The 14,302-nt window shown below is 35.2% G+C and overlaps 1 protein-coding gene across 7 annotated transcripts in view; it reads right to left on the bottom strand.

Moving 5' to 3' along the window:
* The window catches only part of ADK (adenosine kinase), a 528,728-nt gene that overhangs the window by 100,570 nt on the left and 413,856 nt on the right, over nt 1–14,302 (bottom strand). For all 7 annotated transcript variants that reach the window (XM_053207898.1, XM_015067729.3, XM_053207897.1 and 4 more), the window contains one exon: nt 8,466–8,501. In XM_053207898.1, the coding sequence (XP_053063873.1) occupies nt 8,466–8,501 (36 nt within the window). The remainder of the gene's footprint in view (nt 1–8,465; nt 8,502–14,302) is intronic.

The raw sequence follows: 14,302 nt of genomic DNA, 5'->3' as shown, positions 1-14,302 counted from the left end.
CAAAACTTACTAGTAGTTTAAGGATTTAGCTTCTCATGCTCAAAATAGGAGAGATATGTACCCTTACTATAAGAATTTTAACTACATACAAAAGTAAATAGAATAGTACAACAACCTCCAAGGAACCCACCATCAAGTTGAAAACATTTTATTTATTTTTTTAAAAAGTTTATTCATTTATTTTGAAAGAAAGAAAGAGTGTGACCATGAGCAGGGGAGGGGCAGAGAGAGAGAGGGAGAGAGAGAATCCCAAGCTGATGCTAGGCCCAATTCTACAAACTGTGAGATCATGACCTGAGCTGAAATCAAGAGTCAGCCCCTTAAACAACCTAGCCACCCAGGTGGCCCCAACAATTTTAAATTTGTGATAACTTTTATCTATAGTTTTACCCACTTGCCTTTCATATTATTCTCAAGCAAATCCCAGATACAAAATAATGTTATCCATAAATGTTTTATTATGTATCTCTGAGAGGTAATGGTTTAAACATAACCACATACTAGTATATTTTTTTAAATTAATAATTTCTTAATAGCAGCAAATAGCCAATATTCAAATTTCCAGTTAAAGAGAGATTTGTAAAAAATAAAAAAGGAATATTGAATTATTTTAGAGGTTTACAGAATTATGCTGACTCTGGAAATAATGTTGCTAAAATGCCAAAATTTTCAAAGAAAAATGAAAGAGATGCTATTTCCTACAGACTTAATTTTATTTAAAGAAGATAAAGTTAAAAAAATAACAAATTAATTCTAGAAAACTGATGCTATTTTTCACATCACATATGCCATGAAGTTTTACATCTTAACTGTTCTGACTTGAAATCTAACTCTTGAGCTATTATCAGTAGGATTCTTGGAATCATGTTTTCAGCAATTTTAAAATAATTAAAAAATCCATGTCTGAATTCAGTGGCTCTCTAAACCATGCATGGTTTGGCCTTTTTGGTACTCTCTCGTGTGTAGTTTCAAACAGTTATGGAGAGAGAAACACATACTAGAGGAGAAATATATGAGTGGTATCAAGGAAGTGAATTAGAATATACAGGACAGAAAAATTTAGATAATCAAGGTAGACAAGTCATAATGGTTACAAAGAACATCAGCAACTATGACATTTTTAAAGGTATGAAAATCTTTAGTGAAATATTCTATGTTGTTTGTTCACTACATACTTAAGAAATTCCAGATAATACATGAATCCAAGCTTCTACTGCACCTAACATGACGATTCCGGACCACTGCTGTTTTTGAAAAGAATAGCCACGTATGGTAAGACAATGCTGCTGACCTTTCAAACATGCTGACTGTTTCACTTTGGGTTGCTTATTTTAGAACAAAACTAAGCCTGAACTCTGATATCTGAGAAAAGGAATTCCCTCAGTTTTAGGGAAAGACTATCAGAAATGACTAGTAACAGCTGAAAGGACTAAAAAAAGAAAAACAAAGGCCACATAATGACATTTTCACTCTCTCAAATAAATGTATACATTAATTAAAATGACTGACATATATTCTCCCAATCTCCTTAGCACACTTAAGTTTTACTACTGTCGATTTTTGCTTGATTGGGTACAGTTCATATTTAATAAAGATAAAGGGGCAAAGCCCAGAGCCACATTCAATCAATCAATCATCATCAGAATCCGAAGTATGTAGTGGATGTTTTTTAAATAGAGGTCTTTCTTCAATGTGGTATAAGGAATAAATTAAGAATGAGATTCCACAGTTGTCTTCTGGCCAATGGGAAGATATATATATTTTATGGGAGTTTGAGTAACTTAATCAAAGAAACCTTTCTTATGTCTCAAATTAAATTTTATAAAATTGGCAATTCAAGATTGAAATAAATTTCCCAAATATAAGACACAAATCTTTACAGAATGGTTAAACTTTATTCTAATTGTATCCATGTCCACGGTTCATACAAAATCCTTCTGTCACTCTGGAATCACTGTCAGTAATACCAGATCTAAATTTCTTACTGTGCCTCGAAGAGCCACTGCTTTGGCTTCAATAGTTGAGCCCAATCTAGGATGGAAACTTTTCTTAAAACCTCAATTTTGTTTTCTCAAAGTTATATATTCCTAGTTCTGCAGCCCCCCCCACCTCCCCATAGATTCTTCTCTCTTATACTTGCGCTAGCATCTTAACAGAATTATGAAATTACAAGGACTTGAGAGTGTGACACACCTAGATCTGTGTACTTTGAGTAGGTAAATAAACCTCTGTGAGGCTGCACTTCCTCATCTATAAAACTAAGAAAATATTTATGCTAAAAGATGTTGGGAAGTGGGGTGCCTGGGTGGCTCAGACAGTTAAGTGTCCAATTCCTGGTTCCAGCTCATCTTGCAGTTTGTGGGTTCGAGTTCTGATATCTGTGCTGATACCATGCAGAGTGCTTGGGATTCTCTCTCTCTCTCCCTCTCTCTGTCTCTCCTTTGCTCTTTCTTTCTCAAAATAAATAAATAAACATTTTAAAAAAGAAAGAAATATGCTTAGAATTAGTGGGCAAAAATTTGAAGAGAATCAGGATATGAGCATAGTCTCAAAGTATTTCCCCTAAGATACTTACTCATTACAAATTTTAATTAGTAGGTGAAACAAGATTTTTGTACAGTCCCCAAATATCATCAAGATGTTTATTAAATGCAGTGATAAAATAGTAACTTTACAAAAAATAAACTGGCAAATACCACCTTAACCCAGTGACGAAAGTTAATGTCACCAACAATAAGTAAGACAAATAAGTAAGACAATGGGACATCATTTATATTCCTGATAATGATGCACTGAGAAGGGCAAATCACCTCTGTGGTACTTCTGGCAAAATTGCATACCCTCAACTTAATTAACAGAAAATATCAGAGAAACTCAAATTGAGGGATATTCTATAAAATGATTGACAAATATTCTTCAAAAGGATCAAGATCATGAACAAGAAAAGAATGAGAAACTGTCACAGATAGGAAGAGACAAAGGAGACATGACAAATGCAATTTGTTTTCCTGGATTAGATTCTTGAACAGAGAAAAGAAATTAAGAAGAAACTGGTGAAATCAGAATCAGGACTGTAGTTCAGTTACCAGTATCACACTAATGTTAATTTTCTGGTTTTGATCAATATACCTTCACCTGTGTAAGATGTTACATTAGGGAAAGCTGAGTGTACTAGTTTTGCAAATTTTCTAAGTCTAGAATTATTTCTAGAATTATTTCAAAATAAAAAGTTGAAAATAATTGTTGTGAGGATGAAAGAAGGTAAGTGAAAGAGCTTAATGCCATATTTAACAAGTGCTAAGTACTTAATAAATGTTCATTTCTTTCCTCTAATAACCATCTTTAATACTCTCCAAAACTCATATCCTGCGGTTGCCCCAAAATCTCTAGAAAGGACCTCAAGAGTTTTGAGTATTGGGAATTCAATTATAGTATCTAATAAGGGAGGAGAAAAAGGAAAAAGGGGAAAGAGTAGAAGAAAGCTCATATAATTTAGTTATGAGCCATGTATGTAGCTCTAAAGTGCTCATTAAATCTTAACTTCTATGGCAGTAGGTATTATTACTATATCCTCATTTTGTAGGTGAAGACATTGAGTCACGGAGAAGTTAAGAAGCTTCTTAAGGTCATAAATATTCTAAGTGTACAACCAGGGCTAGCACCTACAAAGCCTGACTCCAGAAATTATACCCTTAACCAATATTCCATGCTCCACAGATTATACTGCTTCTTTGAATTCTGGCAATGTGTTTTCTGTTGTTATCACAAAATGATAGCATGTTCAATTGAAATCATTTTTCTGTCACATGCACAAGTCACTGATGATCCTGTATTTAAGTTTGCTATTTTTTTCCTCTTAATTATTCTGGCTTGTATTTTACCCTAGTGATTTCAGTTTTTAACTTTCAAGATATTTTTCATTTTCCAAGGTCATTTGGAAATCTAATCTCCTCCTCCAATATGTTAGGATGTGAGAAAGAAAGAAGTGTAGTTTGTATAGTAAAGAGTACAAGACTTAAAGAGTTGGCTCTGGTTCTGGCTCCCATTATATATTAGCTATGTGTGATCCTGCACAAGTCATGTAGCCTATTTTCCATCTGTTGAACTGATAGGGCAATACATGCCCCACTTAACCCCAAAAGGCTTGTGTGAATATTAAATGTATTAATTATATGTTGGAAAAGGTTTCATAAACTGTGAAGCATTTTATAAATGCTAAATTATGCTTTTATTGTCACTGGTGATCACACACCTTAAATTTAGCATTGTCTTCCAAATTAAAGAATATACCCTCTTCATTCCATTTTTAACAAGCTGATGATCCACATGTTAATACTGTCACAATCTACCTACTCCTAGAGAATACCAATTGTGGGGTTCCCACAGTGCCTCACTTAACCATATCACATTCTTTTGTTTTCCAAATAGAAACTCCTATAATAATTATGGTGCGCACATGATGTGTCAGTGTCCAGTCTTATCTCCTACTACCTCTTTCTCCTCTCTTCATTCCAGGCACATTGGCCTTCTCTCAGCTCTTGGACTACACAGTACATTATGCTCCTTTGGGGGACTGTGTACTCTTGTTCCCTCTGTTTGAAATTTGTTTTCCTGTTGTTTCTTTGTTTTGTTTTTTTCTGTCAATGCTAGATATCCATATTTTTCAAGTTTTACTTTCCTCAGAGAGTCATTCTATGACTATCATATCTAAAATAAGAACCCCTCCCATGTTCTCCTTCACAGTATACTCTCTGGTCACTTCTATCTTGAGTTTAGGGTCTATGAGAGTGTTAGGCCCAGAGTTAGTGCTCAGTAACTATTTACTGAATGAACAAATGATTAAATGAAGATAATTAAAAGACTATCTTATCTCTTTCTGTTAATCTACTGTTTTAAAACTGTCCTCTTTGGGGCGCCTGGGTGGCTCAGTCGGTTAAGCGTCCGACTTCAGCTCAGGTCATGATCTCTCAGTCCGTGAGTTCGAGCCCCGCGTTGGGCTCTGGGCTGATGGCTCAGAGCCTGGAGCCTGCTTCCGATTCTGTGTCTCCCTCTGTCTCTGCCTCTCTCCCATTCATGCTCTGTCTCTGTCTCAAAAATAAATAAAAACGTTAAAAAAATTAAAAAAAAAATAAAACTGTCCTCTTTGAGGGCACCTGTTGGGATGAGCACTGGGTGTTGTATGGAAACCAATTTGACAATAAAATATATTTAATAAAAAAAAAAAACTGTCCTCTTTGGGGACTTAGTCACCTAGAAAAGCTGCATTGTACTCTCTTAGCCAGCAGGACCTAACTTAGTGTCTTATTTCCAGAAACTCTAGGTGATCATTCATTGTATCCTTTGCATTTGTGAGGAACACAAGAACCTCAGAAAAATTTTGGAGAATTCTTTGGGAATCAATACCTCCTGAATACTCTATGGACTTTCTATCCAATGCTGATCAATGGAATTTTCTGTGATGGTAGATATGATCTATATCTGTACTAATATGGCAGTCCCAAGCTACAAAGGCTATAGAGAGCACTTGAAATCTGTCTACTGAGATTTAGGAACTGAATTTTAAATTTTATTTAATTTTAATTAATTTTGTGGCTAACAGATGCTGTATTGGATAGCACAATTCAAAACTTTCCTGTCTCAGTGGTATAAGATCATACAGTCATCAATGGTCAGATACAGATTACAAGCCTAGGATCCTCTGGATAGAGTCAGGGGCTGTGGGGAAGTTGGAAAAGGGAAAACGATTGCTTTGTTTTCTCTATGGTCAGAAGTAATGTATCTTAGAGATCTAAAATAAAACTAAAATTCATTGCTTGGAGTAAAACTGAATAAGTGACTCAGCAGAGAAGGTATGTATTATTTTCATCATTTGGCACATAGTCTATTGCACAAAGGATGAAAATACAAAGAATATTATATTTAAGTTTTGGAGGTATTTTCTTTATTTAATTTAAATCAATTTTCAATACTGCTTTTAAAAGGTTTAATAATGAAACATATTTTTAAGTATCTTATTTTTATTTGGGTTCTAAAAATATAAACCTTTAATTGGTTCAGTTCAAGATAAAGTAGATTTAAAAACACATTGCAGTCTGAACTGATTTTCCAGAATAATAAAAGGCCTCATGAAACTTTTTACCTCAAGAATTGCCATTTTAAATTCTTAGCAGGTCTGTCATTTGAATCAGGCACTATGCAATTTTCCATCATATATATATATATATATATATATATATATCCTCTCTCTTCTGCTTTGTGCTTTGCCCAGCTCCAGTTTTTATCTCATTCTCCAGTGCCCTCCTAAGCTGCCTCTTCTTACTGAAAATTGCCCAATTCATTTTAAAGATTAAAGATTTTTTTAAAAAAGAAAGATTATCTAAAATTTGCAGAGAAGCTAACCAGAATATCATAAACAATGCTACTGAAGATATTTCCTGATAAATAAATACTGGTTATTTTTAGAGGCTTTTGGACTGGTCTGTTAACAGACATATCACTAGTTGCAATATTCAGTGGCTTTGGGAACTGATTGGGATTTATAATAGAAATGATGGTAGAACAGCAGAGCCAGTAGAAAAAAAAATGCTCACCTTTCTTTTTAATCTTTTCATTTCTTTCCTCACTCGTGCCCCAGTTTAGAGGTAAAATTAAAGTTGAGAGGGATAAAATGCAGATTTTGTCTAGTTTGTCACAGTAGACCTGAGAGCACTGACACATTTCTATAGGTATTACACTTGATCTTAGCCAAAAGGCTGAGAAGCGATTCTATAGATATTAAAGTGTTAAGATAAAGTGATTTATTCTTTTTTGATTCTTTAAAAACACCAAGCTTCAAACTTATGCTTTCCTATTACTGTCTAATGGACTAAGGAAAATTTAATGACATTTTAAAATCACTGAATTCCTCTAGATAGGATTCCACATATGGGTTACATTTATTAACAAAAATATTCTACTCATGGCTCTTATATATTCTACAATGCTTGGAGTATTTTCGGAAACTCATGAAGGGAAACATCAAGACATGGTGTGCTTTATCTAATTTAATATATTACTGTCAACATTACCAACAGAGCAGTTTTGCTATGTTAGAAGGTAGTAAGATATACTATTATAAACATCATCACTTGGTTTATATGCTGTAATCAATTATGGCAGATTTATGGTAAAAAGAAACAATTCTAGAATCAGTAAATAAGAATTAATGCAAAGGTTAATATGATGCCAGTTAGTAGAAAACAGAAAAAGTTAGTTTGCATAGGATCTAGTTTTTTCATAGAATACTTATACCACAAATTCAATGTCTTCCTCCAGGAAGAGGAAGCTTTATGTCTGGCTGTCAAGTCCTATGTATGACATGGATAACATGCATGTGTATTACTCTGTTGCTCGATAATGAATCTTCCTTTAGTACATTTAAATAACTGTTCCATCACAAATTCATACAACACTTTTCTCTGAACAGTTCAAAGTGAGATTACTGATACATCCAATCAATGCTCACAGGTTCTAGATGGTCAACAATACTGAGCATGTAAATAGTTAGTTTAATTTTTTAAAATTACTACCATGCAACATTCCAAGTTGCTGTACAGAACACAGCATTCTACATAGTTCTGGCTCAATATATATGAGAGTCATAAAACTTATAAACTCAGTTTATGAATTCTCTGTCAGTTAACCTGGGTTCAGATTAAAGTCAATGTTTTCTAATAATCAACTGGAAGATAGATATTATATAGATAAAAACATGGTGTTATCTGTCTTAATTTTGCCAACAACAACCACATGGAGTTTTGAATCTTGACAGCTAATACTTCTACTAGGAAAACAAAATTAGGACCTAGAAATTAAAACCAATTATTGATATTTGGTTTCAGAAAATTTATATACATTTATGCAAGAAAAAGAGAGAGAGTGAGAGAAGAAAAAAGAAGATTAAAACAGGAAGTTTATATGAGTGGGATTTAAATTAATCAGTCCCTAACAACTGTTAAGTACAACCTTTGGAAATTAATTTGCATAATGATAATCTACATGTGGTGGGGTGAAATTATTTAAATGACATTATATTTCACTATTTAGTCTTGCTCCACCACTGCTTTAGCAGTGAATCCTTATGAAATGTAATACAGCTAATGAGGTAGCTTTTTAACTGAACAAACTGACAGGCCCCATATCTGCAGAGGCAGCTTGAAACCGTGCCCAACCTCTTGGCTTCCCAAGAGGCTTTTCAAAATTCAATAAATAACATCTGTAGGCGATGTTGGGTGCAGACCTAGCAGAGTGCGTCATAACACTGTGCTGGCAGAACAAAGAAACCATGACGACTGCCAAGTTTCCATGGCAACTGCTGCGAGGCTCTGAGAGTATAATAGCACATCAATCACTGTCCAAAAGAACTTCATTATCAGCTAGAAAAAACCTTTAGGATCTGTTTAGTGTGCAATTGTGGGTTAACTCACCTCAAAGCCTTGCTCTCTAGCAAAAGTGGCAGCTTCCTGAAATAAAAAAAAAAAGAACAGTTAATTATAAAGTGCTAGGTAATGAAGAAATAATCCATTTTGAAACTCATTCATACAGTCTTCTTTTTACACAATTATCTCAATATACCCACATAGTTCAATTTTTATTCTTACGCCAAAAAAGATTTCTTTTTCCCTTGGCATGAAAAAAAAAAAGGCAGCATAATGTCAACACACTTCACAAGTTGGAATAAAGAAGATGTAGTGCGTGTTTTTACTGTAGCTGTCACAGTGAGTTCAGGTGTTTTGACCCCAGCAAAGAAAGACAATCATTTGAAACCTAAGGAACATACTGGTGGTTGTGTTTTTAATTGAAACAATACCTTTCAGAAAGCTCTTCTGTAGAGAAGAATGTCTACTAATAAATGTATAGATTCATAAAATCATCATTTTGCAATCCCTAATGAAATTTATTCAGGCAAGGATCATCAATAGACGCTAAATTCATTAGGTGAAAGGATGACAGGAAGCTGGGTGTTTCATGGAACCAAAATATCACAGATTATATGCTGGTCACGGGGAGCAAAGTATAACTTTATAATGAGAGGATCAAGCTGTCATCACTTTATCCCAGTGATCAATCCTATCAGTTTTTGCCATTAATAGGGAATCACCAAATATTCTGTGCCTTCTGTTACGATGCAGTATAAAGGACACAGCATCACCTATAAAGTTTTCTGACCTCATTTGTGACATTAATTACTCAAAACTTTAATTCAATAACTAGCAGTCTACAGAAAATACAGAGGATAGGAGAACAAGTTAAATGATACAATGAGAAAGCAAATGGAAAAATCCATAAAGTAGGACATTCTATAAGACAAATAGCTTGGTCTCTTCAATAAATCAATCTTATGATAACCTGGGGAGGGGAAAAATGACCAAGAGCAATGTACAGACCTTAACTGAATCCTGTTTTGAACAAACCATCCAGGAAAGGCATTTGGGGACAATTAGAGAAATTTGATAATGAAACAGGATGGCGATAATGATAGGAATTATTAATTTGATAAGGTAAATGTCCTTAATTTTAGAGGTTTATTCTGAAGCATTTAGAAATAAAATGACATGATGTGTGTAATTTACTTAATAATACTTTAAAAAATTAAAGTGAAGTAAAAATGGCAAAATGTTAACAATGATTAAATCTAGATGTATTCAGTATTTTTACTTTGTCTGTTTCAAACTTTTATAGCAAACAGTCTACCTCCTCCCCAATTTCTCTTTTATATAGATGACAGGGGTAACAGAAGTTGAACATTAAAAAAAGTAGTTAAAAATTTTAAATTCACAATGTTTTTCTTGATTCCTGAATATCTTAAGGGCACAATCTGATGAACATTACTATAACCACTAACGCTCTTAAAACAGGCTATCAAATTACAAAAACACATCTGTGTAACCAAACCCTTTCTCTTTCTGTACTCTGCATGTATTTTAATTTTAGGACTGATACAGAAAATAGAAGCAATATTACTTTTCAACTTAACTTCTCTCTTGAAAATGAAAAAAAAAAAACTGCAGACAACTGTCAAGAGCCTCTACATCTTAACTTACATTCCTCCAAAATTATCTTTGCCAAGAGATATTAATAGAAGGATGGGATTTGAGCCTGAGTAGTGAGCAGATCCAACTCAACTGAAGCGACTGCCGCACCAAACCATGTAAGGCAGAAAGTAAGTCAGTGTCTCTAGCACAAATCTGGGTACTATCTACATGTTAAGGAAAACGCTGGGAAAAAAAGTATGTATGCACTCTTATGGTCCGAGGTACTAATGACATATAGATTTGAAGACCCATTTTGAGGGTTTGAAAAGGTTGAAATAGATGACTACAAGCTAAACACTTAACAGAAAGTGATAGGCTGAAAGTACAATTCCTTAGGCTGTTCGCTAGGGAAGCATAAAGCTGATAGAGTTAGCCTTAGTGATGTAGATTAAAAAAACTGAATTATGAACTTAACAATTGGTCCAAGCAAGCCTCTTTGACAATTTGCTTATAATAGTACACCACACAGTCGATAATATTTGCTGGCCTGTCAAAGAAAAGGAGAAGTTTCAAATGATATCAATGTAATATTTTTCCAAGTTGTCCAATCCAAGAATTAACCAAGATAATTCTTTTATCAAAAAGACAACTGAAAGCTCTGCTACAATGACTCATTTATATAGATCTTCATCAGAGGCATGAAAGAAGCCCAGAGAACTATAAGACAAAATTAATATGAAGAATCTGTATGGGGGTGCTTAGGTAGCTCAGTCAGTTGTGCATTTGACTCTTGATTTCAGCTCAGGTCACGATCCCAGGGTCGTGGGATTGAGACCCACATTGGGCTCTGTGCTGAGTGTGGAGCCTGCTTGAGATTCTCTCTCTCCCTCTGCCTCTCTCCTCAGCTCATGTGTGTGCGTGCTCTCTTTCTCTAAAATAATAATAATAATAAAAGGATCCGTATGACTAAAACTGCACTAAGGCATAAAACTCAAAATTCAACATATAGTAGTTAAATTGCTTTTTTAATGTCCAGTTTTGCTCACACAGATATAAGAAGAAATTAACTATGATCTGTTATGGTATAGTAGAACTAATTGCAAGAAGACACATATATAAATGTCAGATCATTATTCTTTAAGGAAACAAGGCCCTAGGACACTTCCACATCTGTAAACTATTCAAAGCGCCAACATATTCTGATTGAGGAAGGACATGCTGAAAAAAAGTCAACTCAGTTTTTTATCTTAGCACCCCCTCATACAGGTTTGCAGAGCTGTGCCCTATCACTGAAAAGCTAAGCACTTGTTCTATGGCTTAAAAAGATCTTATCTCCTGACTTCCTCCCACCTTCTTTTGATCTTGAGCTGGTGCCCCCAGTCAGTCCATTAGAGAAGGCAGCTGGCTCACATCACTGCAGACTTTTCCCACAGCTAACCTCTGATTTGAAGGTGTTTGCAGATACAATGATGGAACAACATTTATTTTTCCCTCCCAGCAAAACAAATAAAACAACACAGGGGAACAGTTTGACCCAGTCAGAATTTAACCAGAATTTTAGTCCTCAGATTCACTGCATGGAAGGACAAAAAGAAAAGGCAGTAGGTCTGAAAGTAGGGAAGGAAAAAGGGGTATAGACAGTTGGCAGAAGAGTAAGGCAGGTTCCAAATATCAGGGTTAATTCCAAGTGAACTGATCACACTAAATTGAAAAGGACTTTTTAGTGTGTCTTTGCAGTGAAAGTGAGAAAAGAAAACAAGCATGTCCCCATCTGTGCTGCCCCAGGGCGCCACGCACTGAGTTTCACAAATCTAATGAAGCAGTCAGGTTAAAATCCAACCGCAGAGTGGATGTGACGTGTGGAGAACAGCTAGGGTTAGAATAGAGAAGCAGGGCGGTTCCTAATGCAGGTGATTATCCATGTGATAATCATTATATTTAGAGGCTTTCCATTTTAGATCTGACATCAAAAATCACAAAGGAGGAGGGATTAAGGAAATAAACAACCGACAGAGGCTTTCCTACTCCCCTGAGAGTGTATGTAGCACTTTCATTCATGCATGACAAGCAACAAAAGCAAAACCAAACAGGCCAGGAAAGAGTATTTCTGAGAAGGCTGGATTTCACATTAATACTTCTTTCCATTTTGATAACTTTCACTATTATTCAGTTTCCCAGACAGGTCACATTTTCAGAATTAGTTCCCATTGTTGTCTATGCTCTAATACAGTATCATTTTTGGTTTACAATGAATGATACTCACATAATATGTCTTTTACAACAGCAAAGTCATTTTTTCCTTCCTGGAATTGAGTGTTGTGAGTAAAATGACATGTAATTAAAGTCTCAGACTCTCATCTACACCACGTTATTTAGGATTTGCAGTAGGCTTGCTGCTTCATCGACCAGGCTAAAAGGGTGCTAGTCAAACAGCAACCAAATATGTAGGTTTTGAGGTTTAAGAAAAAAAGAGGCTGAAATTCAAGGTTAATGAAAACTATGGAATACTTACTTTATGAGCTATTAAAAAGGATTAGCAAGCCACTATTAAAAAGCTCAATCCTCAGATTATACAGAAAAGGAAGAAGAAACTCAAGAGCATGTTTGTGTGTATCAAAGAGTTATTTCCTTTTTATTCAATTGAGGAAAAAAACTGTTTTCTTTATAGTTTGATAACACCCCAGTTTTAATTTATAAAGTAGAATGACCTGTAATCAATATTAAATTAAAATGGTAACTTGTCCATATTCTTATTTCAATTATGGTTATTGAAGTTATTGGTTACTAGCTATATAGGAAATGCAAATGATTTCTGTATATTGACCTTGTATCCTCTGATTTGTGAAATTTACTTCTTTGTTGTAAGAACTATTGTTTTGCTTCTATAAAGAAAGGTAATTTTCATTAAAAATTTTTAAAAAAATGTTTATTTTTGAAGGAGACAGAAAGAGAGAGAGAGAGAGAGAGAGAGAGTTACTGGGGGAGGGGCAGAGAGAGAGGGAGACCCAGAATATGGGGCAGGTTCCAGGCTCTGAGCTGTCAGCACAGAGCCGGACGCGGGAATCGAACTCACAAACCGCAAGATCATGACCTGAGCCGAAGTCAGACGCTCAACCGACTGAGCCACCCAGGTGCCCCAAGAAAGGTAATTTTCTACATTCTTATTAAACATACCACAAAGTTATTTTGAGAAGTGGGCAAAGACCTTTAAAAACAAAATTCACCTCTCTTTTCTCCAGGGTGATCTGAAGGGTATGACTACCACCCCCACCAGAGTTCATAACCCTTGCCCTCACACTTCCTGCTCTGCACTTGAAGGCTCCAAACCCAGTTAGAACTATTAACTGCTTGCTAATGTTACCACTCTATTTTTGATCTCGGATATGAGGGGTCGTGGTATAGGCTGAAACTTCATGGAATGAAACAAAAAGAATATCAAACTCAGGACCAAAGAAAGGTAATTTCTCACTATCCACAGAAAGCTGCCTATCCATCCAAAACAAACTACTTTGTTGCTCCAGTGCAAGGAGGAAGAAGAAAATTCACTGAAGCGTTCCCCCATGGTCCTCACTCAAGTCACAGGAGTCTAGAGCTTTTAGAAAAGCCAAGGGTGAATGGAGCCACCAAACCAGTTGTTGTTTTTACTTTGTTCATCTCTCCATTCAATAAGTATTTACTGCCTATATATAGTTTTATAATGTTTATTTGAGCGAGAGAGTGCTCACACGCGTGTAAGTGGTGAAAGGGCAGAAAGAAAGGAGAGAGGTGAAAGGGCAGAAAGAAGGAGAGAGAAAGAATCCTAAGCAGGCTCCACACTGTGTCAGTACAGAGCCCGACACAGGTCTTGATCTTACAAACCATGAGATCATGACCTGAACTGAAATCCAGAGTCAAACGCTTAACTGACTGAACCACCCAGGCGCCCTGTCCTCCCATGTGTACTTTCAGACTAACAGATACTATTAACCTAGAGGTGTATCACTGCTATAGCTGTTGCAAACCTTAGATGGTATTAGACTTTGACTCAATAATATTTGAAACAATACTGTGAATCTTAAATGGTATGGTGTAGAAGAGTCTAAGAATGTTATATATTTTTCTCTGTATGTAAAAAATTCACATATATATGTATACATTTAGATGCATAATGTTCTTTTTGAATGGCTTTAAGTGCAAGGTAGTACTGGTCAGGAAGCAGTTTCAGCTAAATGGAAAGAGTACAGGGCTTAGAATCAAAGACCTACACTAAGGGTGCAATTTTATAGTTCATTTGCTATGTAATTTTGAGC

Source organism: Acinonyx jubatus, chromosome D2 (assembly GCF_027475565.1).
Source record: "Acinonyx jubatus isolate Ajub_Pintada_27869175 chromosome D2, VMU_Ajub_asm_v1.0, whole genome shotgun sequence".
In the NCBI taxonomy this organism is placed as follows: domain Eukaryota; kingdom Metazoa; phylum Chordata; class Mammalia; order Carnivora; family Felidae; genus Acinonyx; species Acinonyx jubatus.
This window is presented reverse-complemented; position numbering and strand designations above follow the sequence as displayed.